Source organism: Chiloscyllium plagiosum, unplaced genomic scaffold (genome assembly GCF_037043375.1).
Source record: "Chiloscyllium plagiosum isolate Xiang-an unplaced genomic scaffold, Cpla_swu_hap1 HiC_scaffold_1, whole genome shotgun sequence".
Lineage (NCBI taxonomy): Eukaryota > Metazoa > Chordata > Chondrichthyes > Orectolobiformes > Hemiscylliidae > Chiloscyllium > Chiloscyllium plagiosum.
The window spans coordinates 39,619,554-39,646,787 of record NW_028270139.1 but is presented as its reverse complement, the minus strand read 5'-3'; the positions used below and the strand labels follow the sequence as shown (position 1 = coordinate 39,646,787).

The 27,234-nt window shown below is 41.5% G+C and overlaps 1 protein-coding gene across 1 annotated transcript in view; it reads left to right on the top strand.

The window, feature by feature from the left end:
• Positions 1–403: 403 nt before the first annotated feature.
• Positions 404–27,234, top strand: part of LOC122552707 (lysosome membrane protein 2-like) — a 66,166-nt gene continuing 39,335 nt past the window's right edge. The window contains exons 1-3 of the mRNA XM_043695600.2: positions 404–602; positions 10,189–10,346; positions 19,097–19,244. Of these exons, the coding sequence (XP_043551535.2) occupies positions 480–602; positions 10,189–10,346; positions 19,097–19,244 (429 nt within the window). The 5' untranslated portion in view covers positions 404–479. The remainder of the gene's footprint in view (positions 603–10,188; positions 10,347–19,096; positions 19,245–27,234) is intronic.

The window sequence follows — 27,234 nt, the reverse complement described above, 5'->3', positions numbered from 1 at the left end:
AGCGACCTGTACAAAGCTGGTGGACTATCAGCTTGGAGGCAGTGGAGGGCAGATAGCCAGATGAAATGAGGTCAGTGACTACAGGAGACACAATGGTCTGATGTTCCATGATGGGGTCATAGTCCAGGGGAAGACTGAAATACCGAGGCTTGGCATTTTCGGATCAGTGATTTTTTTTAAAAGAAAAATAGCGCGAACGATACAGATCCGAAGTGAAAACACAAAAGTGTTGCGAACGCACCGCCCATCAGTCGTCGCATTTGTGAAAGGAGGTTGGACAGCCTGTAGCTGAAAGCAGTCTGGGTTTCCCTTTCAGAAGCTGCTGTCCCGCAGTAGCTGCAGCTTTGCCCTGCCCTGGGGGGGGAGTAACTGCGCATGCGTGTTCCCTGTGTGCGCGCAGGGCCCGGGGATCGTTCCCAGCTGTTTGTCACTCAGTCTGTTCCTGCACCAGCTGCTGCTGCTGCTCCTCGCTCTCTACGATGGGGGTGCGGCCTGCAGTCACTTACACAATCGGCATTTTCTGCATTATTCTCTTAATAGCGAGCATTGCACTCCTAGTTACTAACGTCTTCGTTGATATTGTCGATAAGTATGTTAAAAAGGTAAGGCCTGGCGTTTGTGTTCAAGTTAATTGTGTTGCATCTGGAGGGAGGGGAAGAGTCTTCGAATGCATTCTGTTTTGCTTATCCTCCTTTTCACCTGTTTCATGTTTTGGATGTCCCTGGTGATGTAACAGCAGTTGTTTTTGGTTGATATCGAGGCGAAGAAATTCACAATAGGGGCCGCCGCATCAATGAACTACTCAACATTGTGTACAAGGATACTTCTGGCTTTGTTCCAAGCTTCAATAAAAGCCGTCACATAAACATTGCCGTTGTTTGTTACCAATTAAACATGTTGCACAAAAAGTCTGGAATTGAAAACATTTGCAGAGTTGGTGACAAAGCCCTGAAACTGTAGATCTTTCGTGTTGAGAAACAGCGTGTAATTTAGTTAGGCGGCCCAAATACTTCAATTCTACTGATGTGTCGCTTGTAAATTGGGGAATGAGTGTGGTTTGCGTAATTGGAACATACTGGAGTGTTGAGTCATGGTTGAGGATGACACATGATTTCTGCACAGCAGTCCATATTCATAATTCATTTGTCTGGAGCCCGAAAAAGTTAGCTGAATGTGCAGCGTTTTAGTAAGAAAACGTGAGAAAGGAGTTTGTGTGGGGGTGGGGGGGTATAGTGATGAAGAAAGTTTGAATGAGGGGAATATAGGAAGAGAAGGATAGGTGATTGAATACAGCTAAAAGCAGCTACCAATATTGAAGTGGGAGGAGGGTGGAAGCGTACAAATTTTGTTTTTACCAAAATTGTTTCTCTTTATATGATTTGATATTGTGGTATGTGAACATCCAGTTGAGTTAATTAGCAGACATGTTTTAAAGTAGATTTTTAAATCCTTTGGGTGCAGAGGAGAGAACCTAGGAAAGAATAACTCAGATTTTATGACTTCAAATGATCTTTTGCAGGTAATCGCATACAACACACTCTCCCTCTTTTAAAGAGCTCTGATTTAATAAAAATAGGAGCAGGAGTAGGCTGTTCAGCCCCTCCATACTTCAGTTCAATGAAATCATGGCTGGTCTGTGGGCTTTCTCCATACATCTATATCCTTCAGGTATCTAAGCACTTGGCTCTCAAAGTTTGCATTTTTTGTGGACAAATTGCTGTTTTGCTAATTGTATCCTTTTTGTTGTATAGCTGTTTAATCATAGATCATCATAAAATCCCTACAGTGTGGAAGCGGGTCATTTGGCGCATCGAGTCTACAACCTTAAAATAGCATTCCACCTGGACCCATCCACCAACCCTATTCCTGTAACCCCACCTACCCTATCCCTATAATTCTACATTTCCCATGATTAATCCACCTAGCCTGCACATCCCTGGACACTATGGGCAATATAGCCTAGCCAATTCACCTAGCTTGCACAATTTTGTACTGTGGGAGGAAACCCATGCAAACACTGGGAGATTGTGGTGGCTCCACACACACTCACCTGAGTATGGAATTGAGCCGAGATCCCTGGTGCTGTGAGGCAGCAGTACTAACTGCTGAGCTGTTGTGCACTATGTGTACTTAATGTTAATTCTAAATCCTCTACTTAACTATATTTAAGCAATATATATTCTCTTAAATTTTCTTTACCACTGTTTTTACTTTTTAAATAATTTTATGCACTGATGGATTTTGTTAAAAGGGACTTTTCAATAAAAACTCTTTAAGGAATTGGTGGGGTACATGGCAAGAAATTGTGCTGTGGTCAATTCCAAAACTTAGTGTGTCATTTAGGCACAATGTCAGGAATTGCTAATGGATAGTGATTTTTATATTGATTTGAGTGAGCTGAGTGCCACTGCCAAAGTCAACATTTTTGCCCATTCCTAATTATCCTTGATGGTGATGGTATGCCAAAATGGAACTTAATTTGCTTGCCATAAAACTGTTGAGGTGAGATTAGTTGAAAATTTCAGAAATTAGATTAGAATTTTGTCAGGCAAGGATATGTCACAATTGTGAAGTTGATATTTCTCTTGATTGAATTATTCTCAGTACTTTTGGTTTGAAATGTAATGTACGTGGGAACGCTGGAATCTGCCTGACATAAGTCAGAGGACAGGAAAATGATTGCAGGTTAGGAAGACGGTGCTGAGTTCGAGGGATTTGACTGAGACAAAGTGGGGGGAGGGGAAATGAGGAAACTGGAGAAATCTGAGTTCAGGAACTAAGTGAAGGAACATGGCTTGGAAGAAGCATGTTTAGAAGTCATTTGATATTGCACATCGTGTCATGTTACACACCACGTTCAGCAAACCTCACTGAAGCTAATCTTTACAGCAAACGGGAATCAGTTTGACAAGCAAAAGAAACAAAGTAATTAAAATTGCCTGCTTTAAAGTTGATTTAGGGTTTAATTCAGTCTCCAAATTAAGCTGTTTCACTGGAACGTTTTTGTTTGGCTGATTATCTCTAATAAAAGCTTAAACTACTTGGGTAAGTACAATAACTAGTCTCGAAAGGATTTTCTTTTACTGCGTGAAAATAAGGAAACTCAGCTGGGTTCATAGTTGCATAGCAAGATCTCACCTAAGGAGTTAGAGCTATTGAAGTCATGTAATCCTCAAATTTGTGTCGGGGCAACAGTAGTTTCACTGCAATTGTCCTCTTAAAAGAATTGAAGTAAGTTTTGGTTTCTAATCAAAGCCAGTCATACACAGCTGATCAATGATTATCAGTCTAAGGAAAATAATTGGGTTCAGTAATCATGTCTCCCATGATTGACTAACCTACCAATGCTTTTCGTTAAAGACTCACTTGGGTGAGATGCTACAAGACACCTGGTGTTCAAGATACCAAATACTTTGAAATGATTTAATGCTGTTGGAAGTCTATTTGGGGAATACCAAGTTGCAGTAAATAGTACTGTTCAAAGTGACTCTGATGTTTTCTCATCTCAAATTTGGAAGAAGATGTTTATTCATGCGAAACTTTATTCCAAAGTGAACCATAATATAACTTCAAACTGAATCATGATATAATGTGTTAGGTAATCAGCCCTCAAGATATTATACAGTATTAATTCAATGATCTGTTCCATGTACGCTCTCTGACGAGCTGTTCCTGTTCCTTGAGCCAGGATTAATCATCCATTGTGAGAATTTTTATTGATGTCAACAAGTAATCTGTATTCATAGCTGCCCAAGCTGTTTTGCAATGTCTATTCAGCATTAATAGTTTAGTTTATTATCAACACAAATTTAGAATTTGATCTCTTGCAGAGGGAGTAATTTATCAAAATTTGCCAAGTTAACCTATCCTTTTTTAGTTTACCTTGATTGGATCACTTTCTTAACTTTTCATTGGATCTTGAAAATGTTTGAAGATAAAAGTTCCTTCAAAACATAACATGTACTTTAAGTACTTCGGTAGTGTGATTTTCCATCTCTGATAACAATTTATCCAATCTCTAAGTTCCTTTCTCTTAATTAGATATTAAACTTGAAAAACATCATGGGAGCAAACCTGTTTTAGTTTGATCGTATTTTGATTTAATCTGATGGTTTTTGTGTTGGATATGATGCCAAATTTGCAGATAATTACTTGCTTTGAAGTAGACGTTTTATTTTGTTTTATCAATGCTTGTTTTGCAATACTTCCAGTGACAGGAGAGGATTATTTTAAATGTGATTTGTAAGTAAAATACTGCAGATGTTAGAAATCAAACCACATCTGAGGATGTTAGAACCAGGGGATCGTCTGTGGAGAAAACACGAGACATTGATTATTTCCAGTATAGTCCTCTTCTCAATACTGTAGATTTAGTAATTAACAATATCTATGATAAGAGGGAAGAAATAGAGAGGAAGGGAATGGGGTGGCGAATGCAGAAAGAAATGTCTATAAAATGTTATTATTGAGGTTCAGGAAGTAGGCAAAGGAGAAGTAATGTGTACAGGAATGAAGAAGGCATATTGAGGACTTAAAAAATACATGTAAGATATGAGTTTTGCCGAAGATTGATTGGTAAGTAGAATAGGAAATATTAAAATCTGATAAATTGGAGCAGTTTTAATGGCTGAGGACCTAACTACTAAACAGCTATTTCAATGTAGTAACACCCCATAAAAACATCCTTGGCAAATGCAAATTCAGTAAAATTGTTTCATATGCAATTCTGGCTGCACAGAGAACTCTAGCTTTTTGCTGTGGCTAATAGAGATGTTACAGCTTCCACAGCCAACTTCAAAACCCCAACAATTGCTGAAAGTTAAACTGAAATGCTTGTTCTGTTAGATCCTGAATTGATCCATTCATGCTGCTTCCATTGTTCAACCTTTCATTTTAAAAACAAAACACAAGGCCTCTCAACCTGTTTAGTTTATTGGCTTCGAATAGTTTATTGGCTATCTTAAAAACCTCTCTTCAAAATAAAGCAGGACAAAATACACTGCCTAAAGCCATTGTAGCATGTCAGATTGAAATAGTCTTTGCAGTTTAAACAGCTGATGAAGTAGTGCTTTTTAAATGTGTTTGTGAATCAGTGTGCTGTTGTCCAGTTCAGAAAGGCTATTGTGGATTTGGCGAATGAAGTGTGTGGATATGTGCACATTAGCGGTTTTGGAAGGGACAAAACACATTTTTTGGCAATTTGCTACCTGATGAATGTGAAATTGATTTCTTTTCGGAAATCATGCCCCTTTCAGGGTTTGGTAATTTTGAGGTATTTGATTCTTGTGTATATTTTGCTGATAAATATTAGTGACAGAATTTAAAAAAATTTAAATGAGTAGGCGCTCCTCATGCCAAACAAATGCTTGTTGTTTCAATCCTTCTATTAATCCACGTGTTGGTGAGTTGTGATCTCTGCTCATGAACTAAGTGTTCTCTTTGTTTTCTAAAAACAATACAACCATGGGTGCTGGAAATTGCAAGTAAACCAGAAATTACTCAACAGGGTATGCAGTACGTGCAGGTTGATGATCCTGTGTCAGAATTGTCTAGATGTAAACTTATTGACCTACAAGTTGTTTTTTGTCCATCTTATGATCAGAAGTGTATCCACTTTTCCTTTGTATTTAAAACTCAAGTATTGAGGGGGTGTTGGAGCCTTGTATTTGCATTGAGCCCATTACTTTGGTGTACAAAGAGGAGGTGTTGTGAAATTTTTAGATTAGATTTGATTCCCTACAGTGTGGAAACAGGCCCTTCGGCCCCATACGTCCACACTTACCCTCCGAAGAATAACCCACCCAGACCCATTTCCCTCTGACTAATGTACCTAACACTATGGGACAATTTACTATGACCAATTCACCTAATCTGCACATCTTTGGACTGTGGGAGGAAACCGGAGCACCTGGAGGAAACCCATGCAGACACGGGGAGAATGTGCAAACTCCACACAGACAGTTGCCCGAGGCTGGAATCAAACCTGGGTCCCTGATGCTGAGAGGCAGCAGTGCTAACCACTTTGTGTACAATTGGAAGCATGGATAGCTAAAAGGAGAAGACATAGGCGAATGAGCTGTTTCAAGTGTGTAAGAAGATTTTATTTAGAATTTTGAAAGTTCGGAATTAAAAACCATGATATAACAAAATACATCTTCTCTGACAGGCAGGAAGATGGGTGATTGGACGTTTTGTTTGCTCGAAGATGAGCCCCATATATTTGCAACAAACACTTGATAATATACTGTGAAACTTCTGTAAGTGATGTCTCAACTATAAAGTTTACTTTATTGACAGGAACTGAGCTTGCCTTGCCTCCTCACTTCAATTGGCATTTCAATTCAAAGCACACGTGCTGCCATTTCCTTACATAGCCGAGACACAAATATTCTCTCTGCTTTTAAAATATGTGATATGTAGGGCATAAGGTATTCCCATTGTTAAACTGGACGAAATTTCAGTTGTGTTGTAGCAAATTTAATTTGTAATTTTTTTGTTTTTTGCAAGTTTTTTTTTGGTCCTCTCTTTTTTTTTGTTTTGTCAGTGTGTTTTTTTTTACCAAAAGCTGTATCCCAGTTTCCAACTGCCTGACTACATACAGTCTCAGTCTTCCCAGGTCAGGCAATCGGGGAAAAAAAACTAGCTCGTATTTGTTTGGTTTTGTAGGCGGACATGTCTCCCAAACAGGTTGTGGTGCTCTTTATATGAAATAATTTGCCATCTGATCTATTCTGAAGAATAGCTACTGAGTATAATCTTGCAGGGTTTCCAGTACCAAAGGATGTTTTTGTCACAGAATAGGCATGGTGTTGCCAAGACTCCATTTACACTTCCCCAGCTGCCCTTCAGTTAATGATTGGCTATCTTGAACTATTCATTCCTGTAGTGCTCCCCCCCCATAATATCAGGTGAGGAATTGAACCTGCACCAATGAGGGTGCATGTCCTTGGCTTGGACAGCAACTTCCAAGGTGGTTCCAGTGATGATCATTTCCCTCTGGTTAATTCTTGGTTTGGGTGTTGTTGTACCCAACACCATGTCTTTCTCATAGAATCCCGACCAGTGTGGAAACAGGCCATTTGGCCCAACAAGTCAACACAGACTGTCCAAAGCGGAACCCACCCAGATCCATTCCCCACTCTATTACTGTACATTTACCCCTGACTAATGCACCTAACCTACACATCTCTGAACATTACAGGCAATTTAGCATGGCCAATTCACCTAACATCTTTGGACTGTCGAAGGGAACCGGTGCACTCAGAGGAAACCCACGCAGTCATGGGGAGAATATGCAAACTCCACACAGACAATCACCGAGGCGGGAATCGAACCCAGGTCCCTGGTGCTGTGAGGCAACAGTGCTAACCATTGAGCCACCGTGCTGCCCCAGTGTGTTGAAGAGCGTTCTCATGATGGAACATCTGTAGTTTGAGATATGACTAGTGAGTCCAGTGCTGATCAAGAGGTTTGCTTTGTCTCTTTGTGTTTAAATTTTGTGGCTGCTGTATTTAGGGCAGAAGTGAGTACTTTATCAAGTTCCTGATATGAACCTTGTGGTTTGATCAGAGGTTAAGATCTGTGTTAATGATGAGATGAGACATGTGACTGTGTTAGGCTCAGTAGGGCTCTGCTGCCTTGTTCTTTTTAATCTTTATTGATATGTTCATTCAAGGTGAAATCAGTGGTGATCTCCAAGATGTTGATTGTGGTTGATGTATTGAGTATTAGAGGTCAATGAGATATGATTGCAAGTCTGTCTTCCTGCAGATGGGCACTGTCTGTTATTTGTCAAATTGACTGATGTCTGTCATCTACTGGCTACATTGGCTGCTACATAGATGTTGTCCATGAGTAGCCTCACACTTGATCTTTATTGTGGAAGTAAAATAGTTCATGGATCTTCCTGTAATCATCTCATAAAGTAATGTTTAGGTCTGTGATGGTTAGCCTGTGATAATCACCGTCTTGCATACTGAGCATGGCTGCAGTTGCTGGATGGTTTTCCCCCTGACCTCTTGTTCTTGAACCCCTTGATGCTGTAATCAGTCAATTATGGAATTGATGTAGTCATAGAATTGTACAGTATGGAAATAGGCAAGGGTCAACTAGTCCAAGCTGACCATGTTCCCAAACTACTCTAGTCCCACCACCCTGCATTTTGCCCATATTCCTCCAAACCTTTCCTATTCCCATACTTATCCAGATATTTTAAATGTTGTAACTGGATCCGCATCCTTCCAACACTTTTTCTCTGGCAGTTCATTCCACACACAAATCACCCTCTGTTAAAACAAATCTTTCCCCTCGTGTCCTTTTTAAATATTTCTTCTCACCGTAAAAATATGCCCCTAGTTTTGAACCCCAGATTAGGGAAAAGACTTTTCTTTTGCTATTTAATCTGAGCCCCTCATGATTTTATAAACCTCTATAAGGTCACCCCCTCTATCTCCTCTGCTGTAATGGTAAAAGGTCGCAGCCTCTCCATCATTCAAACCCTCCATTCCCAGCACTATCCTAATGAATCTTTTCCAGTTTAATAGCTTCCCTTATATAACAGGGTGACCAAAACTGCACACAGTACTCCAGAAGAGGTCTCACCAACATTCTGTGCAACGTCACAACTCCTATACTCAAAGGTCTAAGCAATGAATGCAAGTGTGCTAAACATCTTTCAGACCATCCTGTCTCCCGGTGATGCACATTTAAAAGAATTACGTGTCTGAACCTCTAGGGGTCTCTGTTCTGCAACACTTAGATTAGATTAGATTAGATTAGATTCCCTACAGTGTGGAAACAGGCCGGTTGGCCCAACAAGTCCACACCGACCCTCTGAAGAGTAACCCACCCCACTCTGACTAACGCACCTAACACTGGACAATTTAGCATTGCCAATTCACCTGCCTGGCACATCTTTGGATTGTGGGAGGAAACCGGAGCACCTGGAGGAAACCCACACAGACACTGGGAGAACGTGCAAACTCCACACAGACAGCTTCCCGAGGCTGGAATCAAACCTGGGACCCTGGTGCTGTGAGTTACCCAGGGTCCAAGCATTAAGTGTATAACTCCTGCCCTTGTTTGTTTTATCAAAATGCAATACCTCACATTTATACAAATTAAACTCTGTCTGCCATTCCTCAGCCCATTGACCCAATCATTCGTGATCTCTTTGTAATCTTGGATGACCTTCACTATCCAGTATACCACCAATTTTGGTGCCTATTGAGCGAGTCGACCCATGCCACACTCTGAACCTCAGTCGGTGGGCTGATGGTTGTCCAATGGCCAGAGATGAAGTATGAAGCAAAGTGTATCTGAATCTAACTTTTAAATCAGTGATGTTTGAGATTTCTCTCTTAAATACTCCACCTATACCTTTGATCATCGCGTTGTTGAATGGGGAAAGCTGGAAGTCGGCTGGATGATATATACTCTTATCTACTCGTTAGTGAGACGATCTACCTGAGCAGCTGCAAATTTTTGGTTGAAGGTACAGTACTGGTTTTACGCAAACAGTTTGATTGGGAGGGAATTAGGTCCTCAGCATTTCAGCCAGGATTTTGCCAGGTCAGCCTTTGCTGGGTATTGTGCATTGATTAACTCTTTAACATCATGTGGATGTCAGTCAATTCAGTTCAACACTTGTGCAGAGTTTGTGGTGGCTTTGTTTGGCTAATTCTGTGCAGTGTAAACAAAATTTGAAAACGTGGTTTTGTGCTCATACAAGTCAATTCACTGTGTATATTAGAAGAAATCTTATTTTAATAAAACATTTTAACATGGTGTATTCATTAAATTTTCATAGATGATCTTGCTGAACACATCCATCTTCCCCAATCTAAGCCCCGTCAGTATTTTGAACAACTAAACAATTACTGTAAGCTTGACCAAGGTTCAAACTTCCTCCCACTGGTGGGTTCACTTTCTTCCTGAGTCTGCTACTTTGAATTTCCAGAAGTCCTTTCAAATCAGGATTTCACTGAGGAAGATAGAAGTTCATATTTATTTCATGAAGAGAACATTGTACTAACCAGGGATTTTTTAAAGTCCTGTTGCAAATTTGTGATCTAATTGTGCAGCATTACTAAGTCTATTATTTGCTTTCACAACTGAATGTGGATATAATGCATACCAATTTAAAGAATTCCTTAGCTGCTCCTAACTTTGGTCATTCTCTTTTGGCAGGAAGTGCAACTGAAGAATGATACGGTTGCCTTTGAGACTTGGAAAAATCCCCCTCCACCAATTTACATGCAGTTTTACTTCTTTAATGTTACAAATCCGGAAGAGGTACTAAATGGAGGAAAGCCCTTTCTTGAAGAAAAAGGCCCCTACACTTACAGGTATGACGAATGAAATTCTGATCTGTTTAACTGAAACTATTTCAAAATGCTTTTCAGACCATTTTGTAACTTACGTAGGTTTGGAGAGTTTCCCGCTATATTTAAAGCAAAATAAAAATGGAGTGAGGGATAATTTTGTTGCTGAAGTCTCTTCCATTGCTAGACCACATAGATTGGGTTGTAAGTTTGCCCGCTGAGCTGGCAGGTTTATTTTCACATGTTTCGTCACCGTGCGAGGTAACGTCAGCAATGAAGCTCCAGTGAAGCGCTGGTGTTCTGTCCCACTTTCTGTTTGTGTCTTCATCTCTTAAGGTGGGTGATATCATTTCAAGTTTTGTTTTTGAGGATGGTAAATGGGGTCCAAATCGATGTGTTTACTGTTGGAGCTCTGGTTTGAATGCCAGGCCTCTAGGAATTCCCGTGTCTCTCTCTTGTCCCAGTCGAAGTGGTGTTCTTCATCGGGTATGTAAGAGTACTAGTGAGAGTAGGTCATGCCTTTTGGTGGCTAGTTGGTGTTTGTGTATCCTGATGACTAGTTTTCTGCCTGTCTGTCCAATATGGTGTTTATTACAGTCCTTGCATGGTGTTTTGTAAATGACATTGTTTTTCATGCCATTGATATAGGGTTCTTCATGTTCATCAGCTGCTGTTTGTGTGTTGGTAGGTTTGTGGGCTACCATGAAGCCAAAGGGTCGGAATAGTCTGGTAGTTATCTCCGCCATGTCTTTTTATGGTAGTGTGGCTAGAGTTTCGGTGTATGTTACATCCTACTTGTTTGATTTTATTGTTTAAGAATCAGCAGACAGTATTTATTTGGGTATCCCCATTCTTCTTGAATATGCTGTATAGGTATTTTTCTTCTGCTCGTAGTTCCTGGGTGCTCCAGTGTGATGTGGCCCTTTTAAATGTCCTGACGTGGCTCTCTTTGAGAGTGTTGCAATTGCTTATGTAGTTTAGTATCTGTTCTGGGTGTTTTGCTTTCTGTAGACACTGGTCTGCAGAACTGTTTGTTCTACTGTAACATCTAGGAAGGGGAGTTAGTTGTTCTCTTTTGTGAAATGTATACCAGTAAAGATGATGATGTAGGTTTCCTCTAATTTGTTCCATTTTGTGATGGCAAAGGTGTTGTCCATGTAGTGGACCCAAAGTTTGGGTTGTAGGTGGGGTGGGTTGCTCATTGGTATCTCTGCATTACTGCTTCTGCTAAGAAGCCTAATACTGGTGATCCCAGGATGTTCAATTGATTTGTTTGTGGGTCTTGTTATTGAAAGTGAGGTTGGTAGTGAGGCACAGGTCTACAAGCATGAGGATGTTGTCCTTGCTGATGATGTTGGTGCTGCCTGGTGAATGCAACACAATGAAACAGCTACTGATGAACCCAAAGGACCTGATATCAACAACCAGCAAAACAGAACTGGTTCGAAGGTAGAAGACAGAGGGTGGTGGAGGGTTGCTTTTCAGACTGGAGGTCTGTGACCAGTGGGGTGCCATAAGGATCAGTGCTGGGCCACTAGTTTTCGTCATTTATATAAATGACTTGGATATGAACATAGGAGGCATAGTTAGCAAGTTTACAGATGACACCAAAATTGGAGTGGACAGCGAAGAAGGTTACCTCCGATTACAGCGGGATCTTGATCAGATGGGCCAATGGGCTGAGGAGTGGCTGATGGAGTTTAATTCAGATATATGCAAGGTGCTGCATTTTGGGAAAGCAAATCTTAGCAAGATTTATACACTTAATGGGAAGGTCTTAGGAAATGTTGCTGAACAAAGACCTTGGAGTGCAGGTTCATAGCTCCTTGAAAGTGGAGTCACAGGTAGTTAGGATAGTGAAGAAGGCGTTTGGTTTGCTTTCCTTTATTGGTCAGAGTATTGAGTACAGGAGTTGGGAGATCATGTTGCAGCTGTACAGGTTATTGGTTAGGCCACTTTTGGAATATTTTGTGCAGTCCTGGTCTCCCTCCTATCAGAAGGATGTTGAGAAACTTGAAAGGGTTCAGAAAAGATTTACAAAGATGTTACCAGGGTTGGAGGGTTTGAGCTATAGGGAGAGGCTGAACAGGCTGGTGCTGCTTTCCCTGGAGCGTCGGAGGCTGAGGGGTGACTTTACAGAGGTTTATAAAATCATGAGGGGCATCAATAGGGTAAGTAGACAAGATCTTTTCCCTGCAGTGGGGGAGTCCAGAGCTAGAGGGCATATGTTTAGGGTGAGAGGGGAAAGATATAAAAGGGACCTAAGTGACGCCTTTTTCATGCAGTGGGTGTTGCGTGTATGGAATGAGCTGCCAGAGGAAATGGTGGCGGCTGGCACAATTACAGCATTTAAAAGACATCTGGATGGATATATGAATAGATCAGGCCAAATGCTGGCAGATGGGACAAGATTAGGTTAGGTGATCTGGTTTGCATGGACTAGGCGGACCGAAGGGTCTGTTTCAGTGCTGTACATCTCTATGACCAGTTGACATTATTCTCATTTGATCTAAGTGATGATTAGATTAGATTACTTAGAGTAGATTACTTACAGTGTGGAAACAGGCCCTTCGGCCCAACAAGTCCACACTGACCCGCCGAAGCGCAACCCACCCAGACCCATTCCCCTACATTTACCCCTTCACCTAACACTACGGGCAATTTAGCATGGCCAATTCACCTAACCTGCACATTTTTGGTCTGTGGGATGAAACCGGAGCACCCGGAGGAAACCCACGCAGACACAGGGAGAATGTGCAAACTCTACACGGTCAGTCGCCTGAGGCGGGAATTGAACCCGGGTCTCTGGCGCTGTGAGGCAGCAGTGCTAACCACTGTGCCACCGTGCCACCCAGTTGTTAAAGTTCACTAGAATATGTAACTTTTTAAAAAAAATTTGGAATTTACATGTGAAAGAACTGAAACCAACATGGTCATTCTAAAAGATGACAGAATTAACAAACAATTCAGGTCTTTTTCAATATATAATTTCAGTTACATCACATTGTAAACTTTTGCTATAAATTCTGTGTCTTACAATCTTAAACTCCACAGCCACCTGATGAAGGAGCAGCGCTCCGAAAGCTAGTGCTTCCAATTAAACCTGTTGGACTATAACCTGGTGTGGTGTGATTTTTAACTTTGTACACTCCAGTCCAACACCGGCACCTCCAAATCCTGCCTACCCAGAGGGTTGTAATGCCACAGAATGTCTTGCCCAGTGAAGTAGATGACGCTACTTTAGTAAACGTTTTTAAAGCTGAGACAAATATTTTAGATTTTCTTTAAACTCTTCACCAAAAATCTAAAGCAACTTTGGACATCTTTCTTTTCTCTTCTCTTTTCTAATGTCACTCATATATTTCCTTTTAAATTCGGCAAGTTATAAGGTCTGAATATTGTGCATTTAGAAGCACAGTGAATTGATAAATTTTGAAACTTCTGAGAGACATGGATAGTCGGTCTTTTTCCCAGGGTGGAAGTGTCAATTTCTGAGGGACATTAGTTCAAGTTTAAAGGAGCTGTGAGTGGTAAGTTTTTTTTACACACATGTGGTAAATGCCTGGATTGCGCTGCCAGAGGTGGATATAATAGTAATGTTTTAAGAGTCATCTGCATAAATAGGTAGGGCACAGAGGGGTATGGACCAAATAGAGGCAAAAGGGTTTCAGTTTAGAAAGGCTTCTTTTCCACAACCTACTTGGCGGCATTCCAACTCATCTGCTTACAATGCTGAGACCACGTTCAGGCTCCTCTTGTCCTTACTACAGCGAAGGGAAAATTATTTTGGCAATAGGATCGCGGTGTAAACAAGTACTCTTATTCTTGGGGAAAGTTCTCAGTCATTGTATTGCAGTTACTGGAACCTCCTCCATTAGTTGTGATACTGAGGAGTGCGGCCCACCAATGTTAGGGGATGTAATGAATAGGCAGTGACCTTTCAATACTAGCTATCAGTAAAAATGATGCACACAGTCTTTATATTTCTATCGTCCCCAAAGATAAATAGTGCAAACCCCTAAGTCTGCATCTTAATTGGAATTTTATTTACATCTGAATAACACTCTCATCCTTTGTATCTGAACTTTTGCCATTGATCCTCTTGGCATGTATTTTTGCTTAGTTCTCTCTAATTTTTCGAAGTGCTTCCAACTTTATTTCTTCAGATTCTGGAAATGCTAGCATTTAGGCTTGATTAAGTCAAATACATGGCAGATGTGGAAATGAACTAACCTGGATGTTGTACTTCATGATTTTCTTTTAGTAAAATGAATGTTTTAATCTAAATCAAAATAGCGTTGGTCACCTGATTTGTGGTTGGTTTTTGTTTCTACTGACCTGAGCCTGTGTTTCATGACTTTGACCCTGAACTAAAGCCTACTTTTCAAATCTCATCTCATGGAATTTGCTAAGGAGGAAGTGCTTACTGTGACGGTTTATACATTCCCAGTGTTTGCATTGACCTTAACTGTGAGTGAAAACTTTCTTGTCGACTGTTAAGTCTCTTCAGTTCCTTTTGTGTTATTGTTTCTCCTGGTACATGCTTAATTTAAAAAAAAAAATGACTTGGACATTTCACACCGTTTCCCTTATAATGACATTGGAATCCTTCTTGGCAATAGAAGTTAAATTACAAGTTTGAGGTTGGAACAGCTATCTGCCACATTGGGTAATGTCAGCTGTATCAAGAAGTAACAGGAAGTTGCTTGCAGTGACCTCCAGGCAGCGACCTTTCCACAGCTCTTTGCTGTTAAACTGTCTGACAATTGGCTATTTATTTTCAATGCAGGAGAGATTCTTGAAACACTATGTAAACAATCCAACCAGGGAAGGGGCTATATTGAACCTGGTTTTGAGAAATGAGCCTGGCCGGGTGACTGAAGTTTTAATAGGGGAGCATTTCGGAACTAGTGACCATAATATCATGAGTTTTAAGATACTCATGTATAGGGATAACAGCAATCCTTGGGTGAAGGTGTTAAACTGAGGGAAGGCAAACTACAATATCAGGCAGGAACTGGAGAATGTTGATTGGAGGCGGCTGTTGGAGGGTAAATCCATATTGGGCATGTGGGAATATTTCAAACAGGGCTTGATCAGAGTTCAGGAGTGGCACATTCCTGCGAAATGAAGGATAGGTATGGCAAGTTACTTGAACCTTGGATGACCAGGGATGTATGACCTTGGTCAAAAAGGAAGTGTACGTAAGGTGTAGGAGGATGGGAATTTGATGAAGCCCTTGAAGTATATAAGGAAAAGTAGGAAAGAACTTAACAAGGAATTAGAAGGGCTAAAAGGGGTCATGAAAAGTCATTAGCAAACAGGAAGAAGGAGAATCCCAAGGCTGCTTATACATAAAGTCAGAGTGGTAAAGTATTGGGGAATCAACGGTTAAAAGCCTCCATTTTAAGTCTCCATCTTGCAATAATAATTTGTCTCTCAAGTTTAAAATGGCAGTCACAGTGACCATGAGAATGAATCAAGGAATGCAAGACTCTTAGCATAATCTTGCAGCTGTTCTTTCTCAGACAGAACTTTGGTCACTTTCAATGAATAAAATACTGATAAGTATTTAGCTTTATCTGCTTTGATGCAAGAGAATGACACCAGATATAGAAATAGCTTTGTTTTGATCTATGCAAACACGATTTAAAAAAAATGTATTAATCATCTAATTTTTAACTGAGAACTTAGAGATAGAAAAATTATGTTGTATGGGAAATGAAAACATGAATTGTTACACCGGCTATAAAATATGCTGCCTTTGCTAAAAATCAGAAATCTTCATTAGTCCATCCAGGGATATCTTAATTGATACTCTGGACTGTAGACTTTTGATCTCTCACTAGCTTATTCAAAATAAATTTTGAAATTTGTGTGGTCTGAGACTTTCATTTTCAGTCAACAAGAGGGTAGCCAGGGAAAGGGTTGGCCCACACAAAGAGGAAATGAATGTGTGGAGCCAGATGAGGTAGCTGAGGTCCTAAATGAATACTTTGTGTTCTTATTTTATTGTGTTCTATCAAGAGAGAGAATTGATAGAGGATGATCTCTGGGAAGAGAGTGTCGAGTTTCTAAGCCAAGTTGCTATTAGAAAGGAAGTGGTGTGGTCTGTCTTAAAATGTATTAAGGTAGATGTAAGCCCCTAGGTCCTGATGGGATCTATCCCATAATACTGAGGGGGGCAAGAGAATAAGTTGCTGGAGCATTGACATACATCTTTCTATCCCCTTTGGCGTGAGGTCCCAGAGGACTGGAGAATGGCCAATGTTGTTCCACTGTTTAAGAAGGGCAGGGATGATCAGGAAATTGCAGGCCTGTGACCTTCACATTGGTGGTAGGGAAATTATTGGAAAGGATTCTTTGATAAGATCTATGCACATTTCGAAGCAAATTGACTTATTAATGATAGACTGACTGATTTTGAGGGGTGGTTGAGCCTCATTATCTTGATCGAGTTTTTTTGAGGAGGTGACAAAGATGATCGTGGGAAAAGTGGTTCATGTTGTCAATGTGGACTTCAGTGATGTCTTTAACAAGGTCCCTTATGGCAGACTGGTGCAAAGTTGAAGTCACATGGTATCAAGGGTGACCTGGCAAGATGGATACAGAACTGACTCTCTCATAGGAGACAGCAGGATGCTTTTTGGAATGGAGGGCTGTGACTAGTGTTCCACAGGGATCAGTGCTGGGACCTCTGAGCTACATAAATGATTTGGAGGAAAACATAGCTGGTCTAATAGTAAGTTTGCGGACATTACAAAGATTGAGGTAACAGGTAGCAAGGAGGATTGTCAGAGGGTACAGATCAGTTGGAGGCATGGGCAGAAAAATGGCAGATGGAGTTAATGCAGACCAATAAGAGGTAATATAGTTTGGAAGGTCAAGTACAGGTGGAAATTGTACAGTAAATGACCAAACTCTTAGTATAAATGTGCAGAGGGATGTGTATTTCATGTCCTTCAATCACTGAAGGTGGCAGCGCAGGTAGATAAGATAGTGGAAAGAGGCTTTGGGGCATGCTTGTCTTCATTGAAAGGTGCATTGAGTATAAGGGTAGGTTAGCGTGGTAAGGGCTTTTGCCCGAAATGTCGATTTTCCTGCTCCTCGGATGCTGCCTGACCTGCTGTGCTTTTCTAGCACCACTCTAATCTAGACTCTATAAGGATATGTCAGTTATGCTGCAGCTTTAAAGAACTTTACTTAGGCCACATTTGAAATATTGCATACAGTTCTGGTCACCCCACATGACAGAAAGATGTGGATGCTTTGGAGAGGGTCCAGAAAAGGCTTAACAGGATGCTTCTATGAAGAATGGCTGGGTTTGTTTTATCTGGATGCAAGTCACTCAGCCTCCTAGCAGACGTATACAAGATTGCGAATGGGATGGCTAGAGGATAGATTGAGTCATCTTCCCAGTTTAGAGGGGTCATTTAGTAGGGGACAGGTTTAAGGTGTGAGGGGTAAAATTCACAAAAGATGTGCAAGACCCATTTTTCACACAAAGGGTGTTGAGGGCTTGGAACGCATTGCCAGAGGAGTTGTTGGAAGCAGACACAATAGCGAATTTCAAGAAGTATCTGGATGAAATAGAAGGGAATAGAGGGATATGGATCCTGTAAATGAAGACAGTATGGCAGGGCAAAAAAGTGAAGACACGGGCTTGGAGGGCCGAAGGGCCTGTCCGTGTGCTGGTTTGTTCTCTGTTTGTCCTGCAGCTAAATCTGACTGTGAAAGGGATGGAGCTTTAGGGGGCTAATGAGGGATTCCGGTTCCCCTTTGAAGGCAGGAGGAAGATGGAATCAGTTTTTGGTTGGTCCAGCCTATGAGCTAACTCCTAATTCCTCCAATTCCACAGCTTCACTCCTCCATTATGCTACCTGCGTACCTGCCTGAGACCCTCTTAAGTACTTTGCTTCCAGACTTTATTAGTTTAATACGTTTTCCCTGTCTAGACCCCTCCCCACCAACCCTAAGTCCAGTTGACCCAAAACTCTGTTGCTTAAAGCTCTGACTGTTCCTTACCCTCTGTCTTCAATACTTATTCTGCATGGCCTTTGTTTTCACTCCTTCCCAACTTCTTTTCAGCTCTAAAATTCCTCTCTGAAAAACTGTTCTCTTGTCTCTCAGCCTTTTTTTGCCTCAAGCCCAGTCACTATTATTGGAGGGGAGGATAAATCTACTTCAATCCCTCTCTTCCCTAATCCAGGCCGATTTTAATTCTTTTGCTGCTGCCAACAATGAGATTGGCCAATTTAGCATTGACCAGAGTTTGAAGTGTCAATTTTGTAAGTTGCTAATACTCTCCTGAATCTCAAATTAGTGGGTTCACACTGTGTTCTGGTCGAGGTGCAGAAGTAAGTGATGCAGTGTTGTTCACAGGGCACTAAACTGTGACTTTGCCTTCCTGCCTAGGTGGCTATCAAGCTTTTATAGTATTTTGTATCCCAGATGGATTTCTAATGTTGTGGGCTAACATTTATTCCAACTATTCTAGAGTCTGTGAGATAGAATTACCTTTGGAGGTAATTAATTGCCACTGATGCGCTTTGTAATGTATGGCATTCATGAAAGACATTGTAAGCTGTCTCTTTCCTGTTCTATTGGTCAGTTGGGCTTGAGCAGTCAGCTGCCTAAACCCACTGAAGTATTGACAAAAGATAGTGTGGGCCTGCAGCGCAGAGGGAAATATGTACACACTTAAATAATTAAACAGTATTTTGTGCCTTAATAATGTACCTTGAATAGCAACCAGTTTTGGCATATTTTTTCAGAGAATATAAACCGAAAGAAAATGTGACTTTTCTGGATGATGGACAGAAGGTATCTGCTATCACCACGAAGACCTATGTGTTTGTTCCTGAGTTAAGTAATGGAGATCCTGAGACGGACCTGATTAGGACTGTGAATATTCCAGTTGTGGTGAGTTGCTGGCTTTTTTAAACTCCCTTTGCAATAGACATCTCGAGGTACTGTCAAATTAACTTCTGTGTATCAGAGATCAACTTATAAATTTGAGCTGCCTCTGATCTTCATTGGAATTTAAACTTCAGAAGTTAGCTCCTAATTTTGGTGATAAATTTTTAGATTATTGAAAAGAAATTTTGTTTTTCTGAGAGGCACAACTCCATAAGGGGCAGATACCCTGGATAACTCTGATGTTCCACATTGGATCTGTGTTTGTGTTAGAGTGAAAATTGGGACATGTGACCTGTGCACTTAAACCTTTGATATTGAGACTTTCTAATCAAGTTCAGGCCAATTAGGCAGCAAGGCATTTGAAATTATCTTGAGATTTTAAGGTGCCTGGCCCAACCATCATAGGAAAAGGCACTTACTCCTGAAGCTTGCTCTGCTATCCAGTGAGATCATGGCTCATCTGCAACTCAACTCCATAAACCTGCCTTTGCCCCTTGTCGCTTTCAGTTACTTTAAACTTATGAAAACTTGTCAACTTTGTACAGATATCATTTGCAGCTTTGGACAAACTAGAACCAAATACCAGGCTAGAGCAAACTATGAATGTTTATTCATAGGATTCTGGGTAATCCGAGATGGAGGACGGGAAAAGTTTCTGGCTGTAAGAGCTGCTCCTTTTTTTTGACGTATTTTAGGTGCTGGAGGGGATTCCCTTGAGTTTCAGGAGCAGCAATTACTGTTGCATTGTTTTGGAACTTTGGAAAAAAAAGTCAAAACAACAGCAGTTTATAAGGGAGAAGAGCAGACTAAGGAAGCACGTGGTGAGGACAGTGCAGGGGAGAGAGAGAGAGAGAGAGAGAGAGAGAGAGAGAGAATCTGCACAGTTACTGCCTTTGCTGTTTTCGAATTCATGTGTCGCTGGACATCGGAGAACATCTGGGAAAATGAACAAACAGTGAATTTCACAACTAATCTTGAAGGAACTGGTTTGGGGTGAAGTTCACAGCACAGAATCAGATAAGTTAATTGTTGTTTGAAGTGTGTCCAAGAGAGAGGCTGTGTTAATGTGTACAGTGGGTTCTTTCTTGATTGTGTTTTTGGAGGTTAAAAACGTGTTGCTGGAAAAGCACAGCAGGTCAGGCAGCATCAAAGGAACAGGAGAATCGACGTTTCGGACATAAGCCCTTCTTCAGGAATTTTTCAGTCCTCACTTTCTCCTATATGTTTTTGGAGATAGGTCTCTTGATTAAACTTAAGATATAAGCAATAGCTCTTAATTTAACCTGGGGCAGTGTTTGTAGAGGAATAAGACAGTGTTATTTTCTGGGTCTGTAGATTGTGAAGGAGCAAAAATGGCCTTGCAGTGTACTTTTTGTCAGATGTGGGAGTTTAAAGAGCGTTTAAAGGTTACTGCGGATTATATCTGCCATAAATGCTGTTGGATGCGAATCTTATCAGATTGAGTGGATTGGTTGGAGAGACAGATGGAAGTGATGAGGAATTTGCAACAGTATGTGATGGATGGCAGTTATAGGAAGGGGGGAAAGTCTCAGATACAGTCACATAGGTGGGTTAACTCCTGGAAGGGTAAGAGAGGTCGGCACCTAGGGCGGGAGTCTTTTGTGGATATACCCATTTCAAACAGGTGTGCTGTTTTGGAAAATGTAGGGGGTGATGGATTCTCAGGGGAACGTAGCACAAACAGCCAAGTTTCTGGTATTGAGACTGGCTCTAATGCACTGAGGGATACGTCGGCTTCCAAGAGATCAATTGTGTTAGGGGATTCTGTAGTCCGAGGTACAGACAGATGTCTCTGTGGCCAGCAGAAAAAAAGCAGAATGGGGTGTTGTTTCCCTGGTGCCAGGATCAAGGATGTCTCTGAGAGGGTGCAGAATGTTCTCACGGAGGAGAGGGGCCAGCAGGAGGTCATTGTCCACATTGGAACCAACGACATAGGAAGGGAAAAGGTTGAGGTTCTGAAGGGAGATTACAGAGAGTTAGGCAGAAATTTAAAAAGGAGGTCCTCAAGAGTAGTAATATCTGGATTACTCCCAGTGCTACAAGTTAGTGAGGGCAGGAATAGGAGGATAGAGTAGATGAATGCATGGCTGAGGATCTGGTGTATGGGAGAAAGATTCACATTTTTGGATCATTTGGAAGCTGTTTTGGGGTAGAAGTGACCTGAAAAAGAAGGACAGATTGCACCTAAATTGGAAGGGGACTAATATACTGGCAGAAAAATTTTCTAGAACTGCTTTGGAGGATTTAAACTAGTAAAGTGGGTGGGTGGGACCCAGGTAGACAGTGAGGAAAGAGGTCGATCTGGGACAGGTACAGTTGAGAACAGAAGTGAATCAAGTAGTCAGGGCAGGCAGGGACAAGGTAGAACTAATAAATTAAACTGCATTTATTTCAATGCAAGGGGCCTAACAGGGAAGGCAGATGAACTCCGGGTATGGTTACGAACATGGGACTGGGATATCATAACAATTACAGATTTATGGCTCAGGGATGGGCAGGGCTGGCAGCTTAATGTTCCAAATGCTACAGGAAGGATAGAAAGGGAGGCAAGAGAGGAGGGGGAGTGGCATTTTTGATAAGGGATAGCATTGCAGCTGTGCTGAGGGAGGATATTCCCAGAAATACATCCAGGAAAGTTATTTGGGTGGAACTGAGAAATAAGAAAGGGATGATCACCTTATTGGGATTGTATTATAGACCCCCTAATAATCAGAGGGAAATTAAGAAACAAAATTGTAAGGAGCTCTCCGCTATCTGTAAGAATAATAGGGTAGTTATGGTAGGGGATTTTAACTTCCCAAACATAGACTGGGACTGCCATAGTGTTAAAGGTTTAGATGGAGAGGAATTTGTTAAGTGTGTGCAAGACAATTTTCTGATTCAGTATCTGGATGTACCTACTAGAGAAGGTGCAAAACTTGACCTACTCTTGGGAAATAGGGTAGGGCAGGTGACTGAGGTGTCAGTGGGGGAGCACTTTGGGGCCAGCGACCATAATTCTATTCGTTTTAAAATAGTGATGGAAAAGGATAGGCCAGATCTAAAAGCTGAAGTTCTAAATTGGAGAAAGGCCAATTTTGACACTATTAGGCAAGAACTTTCAAAAGCTGATTGGAGGCAGATGTTCGCAGGTAAAGGGACGGCTGGAAAATGGGAAGCCTTCAGAAATGAGATAACAAGAATTCAGAGAAGTATATTCCTGTCAGGGTGAAAGGGAAGGCTGGTAGGTACAGGGAATGCTGGATGACTAAAGAAATTGAGGATTTGGTTAAGAAAAAGAAGGAAGCATATGTCAGGTATAGACAGGATAGATCGAGTGAATCCTTAGAAGAGTATAAAGGAAGTAGGAGTATACTTAAGAGGGAAATCAGAAGGCAAAAAGGGGACATGAGATAGCTTTGGCAAATAGAATTAAGGAGAATTCAAAGGGTTTTTACAAATATATTAAGGACAAAAGGGTAACTCGGGAGAGAATAGGGCCCCTCAAAGATCAGCAAGGCGGCCTTTGTGTGGAGCCACAGAAAATGGGGGAGATACTAAATGAATATTTTGCATCAGTATTTACTGTGGTAAAGGATATAGAAGATATAGACTGTAAGAAAATAGATGGTGACATCTTGCAAAATGTCCAGATTACAGAGGAGGAGGTGCTGGATGTCTTGAAACGGTTTAGATTACTTAGTGTGAAAACAGGCCCTTCGGCCCAACAAGTCCACACAGATCCGCCGAAGTGCAACCCACCCAGACCCATTCCCCTACATTCACCCCTGCCCCTAACACTGCGGGCAATTTAGCATGGCCAATTCACCTAACCTGCACATTTTTGGACTGTGGGAGGAAACCGGAGCATCCAGAGGAAACCCACGCAGACTTGGGGAGAATGTGCAAACTCCACAGAGTCAGTCGTCTGAGGTGGGAAATGAACCCAGGTCTCTGGCGCTGTGAGGCAGCAGTGCTAACCACTGTGCCACCGCGCCGCCCACAACGTGGTTAAAGGTGGATAAATCCCCAGGACCTGATCAGGTGTACCCGAGAACGCTGTGAGAAGCTAGAGAAGTGATTGCTGGGCCTATTGCTGAGATATTTGTATCATCGATAGTCACAGGTGGGGTGCCAGAAGACTGGAGGTTGGCAAATGTGCCACTGTTTAAGAAGGGTGGTAAAGACAAGCCAGGGAACTATAGACTGGTGAGCCTGACCTCAGTGGTGGGCAAGTTGTTGGAGGGACTCCTGAGGGATAGGATGTACATGTAATTGGAAAGGCAAGGACTGATTCGGGATAGTCAACGTGGCTTTGTGCATGGGAAATCATGTCTCTCAAATTTGATTGAGTTTTTTGAAGAAGTAACAAAGAAGATTGATGAGGGCAGAGCAGTAGATGTGATCTATATGGACTTCAGTAAGGCGTACGACAAGGTTCCCCATGGGAGACTGATTAGCAAGGTTAGATCTCATGGAATACAGAGAGAACTAGCCATTTGGATACAGCACTGGCTCAAAGGTAGAAGACAGAGGGTGGTGGTGGAGGGTTGTTTTTCAGACTGGAGGCCCGTGACCAGTGCAGTGCCACAAGGATTGGTGCTGGGTCCTCTACTTTTTGTCATTTACATAAATGATTTGGATGCGAGTATAAGAGGTACAGTTATTAAATTTGCAGATGACACCAAAATTGGAGGTGTAGTGGACAGTGAAGAAGGTTACCTCAGATTGCAACAGGATCTTGATCAGATGGGCCAATGGTCTGAGAAGTGGCAGATGGAGTTTAATTCAGATAAATGCGAAGTGCTGCATTTTGGGAAAGCAAATCTTAGCAGGACTTATACACTTAATGGTAAGGTCCTAGGGAGTGTTGCTGAACAAAGAGACCTTGGAGTGCAGGTTCATAGCTCCTTGAAAGTGGAGTCGCAGGTAGGTAGGATAGTGAAGGCGGCGTTTGGTATGCTTTCCTTTATTGGTCAGAGTAATGAGTACAGGAGTTGGGAGGTCATGTTGCGGCTGTACAGGACATTGTTTCAGTCACTGTTGGAATATTGTGTGCAATTCTGATCTCCTTCCTATCGAAAAGATGTTGTGAAACTTGAAAGGGTTCAGAAAAGATTTACAAGGATGTTGCCAGGGTTGGAGGATTTGAGGTATAGGGAGAGCCTGAATAGGCTGGGGCTGTTTTCCCTGGAGTGTCGGAAGCTGCGGGGTGACCTTATAGAGGTTAACAAAATCATGTGGGCATGGATAGGATAAATAGACAAAGTCTTTTCCCGGGGGGTGGGGGAGTCCAGAGCTAGAGGGCATAGGTTTAGGTTGAGAGGGGAAAGATATAAGAGAGACCTAAGAGGCAACTTTTTCACGCAAAGGGTGGTACATGTATGGAATGAACTGCCAGAGGATGTGGTGGAGGCTGGTACAATTGCAACATTTAAGAGGCACTTGGATGGGTATATGAATATGAAGGGTTTGGAGGGATATGGGCCGGATGCTGGCTGGTGGGACTAGATTGGATTGGGATATCTGGTTGGCGTGGACAGAATGGACCGAAGGGTCTGTTTCCGTGCTGTATATCTCTAAGACTCTATGACATTATAAAGCATCCATAGTTGTGGTAGAGCAGGGCTCTGCAAGTGCTTTATTCCATTTGATCTGATGTTTCTGCACATGCTCAGTCACTATTGTTAGAGTATTGATGCAATTTTATTCTTTATTCCACATTTCCAAATCTTGAGCCCTTCTTACTATTTACAGGGATTTCTTTTTTTTTGTGTGGGGATAATCTCTGGGATGGTTTCACCATTCTGTCCAACCATGTACTGAGTTATTTTTGAGGTAATTTAGGATTTGTTTATTCTAAACACATCCTCTGAGGCCCTTTATTCCTTGCCTCTGTCATTATTAGCAGTGTTGTCTTGGTTGCCTCCTGAGGGTTAGCGTGTTTAGACCTTCTGGCTGCTGGCCATTTCAGCAAAATCATAGCACTCCTGTTATTTTAAATGATGCCAGTTTGTTTAGACAGGGTATGAGCTTGGTTACTGCAACGTATTAATTACAGTATAGCACCTTGGTGAACTTCTGACCAATTTACATGCAAAGCACTGCAAACACGTAGTGAATTGTGGTCCATTGTCAGAGATGATATTAGCTGTGTTTTCTTGCATGGAAAATATCCTTCCTCATGAGGATTAGCTATTAACCTGTCAGAAGTTTTAGAGCCACGTTTTTTGAAATTTGTATGAGAGAGAAATTTTTTGGAGGGATAATGGGAATTTGTTCACATTGGCAAGTGTTTTACAAGTGGACAGAGTAAATCTTGGAGAGTCCTAGCTTGCTTTCATTTAGATAATTCAGGACCTGGTTTATTTTGCTTAGAGGAAAGGTGCATAGCTCGGAAGGGCTTTTGGTTTTAATGTGTGCAAGTCCTGGTTGAAATAGTTTCCTCTAAAGGAAGAAGCTCAAAAGTTAGGCAATATGTTAATGCCATTCAAGAGTTTTGTGCTTTGGAAGTTCCAGTCCAGAGTATTTGGCTTGAACTCTGAAGGGGTTTCTAGTCTTGGTTGTGAGAGAGAATATTCAAGGAAGAGGGAATTAAACTCTCATGACTAGGAAATGAGAGAAACAGCTAAGTCAAGCATGCAGATCTCTTTGTGATGGGAGTTCTCAGTACTGTAGAGGATTGCTATTAGATAATGGTGTTTTTTACTGTTTCACAATCTTTCATTTATTTATCATTTATTTTGTGTAACCTAAGTCCGATCTGCAGCATTGCACGCTTGTGGTTTGATGAAAGGCCACTTTGCTTTTTTCAAAGAAAATCAAAATATAATCCATTAAGCTAGATTTTAGCCTGGGATCTGAATTGTCCAGTAATAACATAAGCTGAAATCATTGCAATACTCCACTGTCAGGGAGGCATTTCTTTCTGCTACTATCTGTGAATGGAACAATTGGTGACCGTGTTCTTGAGAGAAGCTGAGCCACTGACTACGTGTGTATTACTGTTTCCTGGCCAAATATTTGAAGATATCAAGATGACCCTGGGCAATCTTCAGGATGATATCCAGATGCAGACATCATGGGATCAGCAAACACCCATCTTGGAGCAAGCGCTGATCCCTGATGTCGATGTGTGACATTGGATTCTGGGTAGCATCTTTGTGATTTATTTTGCATTCAGTAGTTAATAAAAATTTATGGTCAGTTTCCATTGTAAATGGTAGTCGTAAGGAATAGTCAGTTTTTTTTTCATGCCCAGGTCGCAGCAAGCAGTTCTTTCTTTCCTGTTGAATGTAGCCATTTTGTTTCAGTCAGTATCTTTGCAGTGTCATGTTATCCCTTGAATTTGGAGTGAAAATGCTCATAGATTTGTGGACAATGCATCTGCCATTACCGTAAGAAGTTCTGACCTCTGAAGGTATCAGCATCTTTTTAATTTGCTCAAATTATGATTGTTGATATTCAGTCAGCACCAAGCCTGATCTCTCTTTTCAAAATTGTCATTGAGGTGTATTTAGTTGAGCAAAGTGATGCAAGGGTTTGTACCCATTGTGGTTCACAACAGTCATAAGCTTTTGACACAGCCAGCTTCACAGCTGTAGACCTTCCTTCTGCCACTGCAGGGATATGGGTGGTCGGTGCCTTTTTTGACACATTTCCCTGCTTACTGCAGTGGTGCTGTCTTGGTTCTGCACCTTCTCAGGTGAGTGACTTGGAATGGCTTACACCTGCTACGCTCTTGTTGATCCTGTTTCAAGCCCTGTACATTCTGGTAACTCCCTGGACAGAGTTCATTACTCAACTTGAGCTGATGTCTGTGTCCCCTCTGCTGTTTGTACTTGTCCCTGGACTGTTGCAGTTTTCCTCTCCTTGGTCAATTGTTTGGCTGGCCTTGCAGTCCACCACCTACTGATGCTGCTGCTGGGCCTTTTCATCACACGTATTGCTGCTTTTCTGAATTTCCTCACCATTTGTTATTATATGAATATCG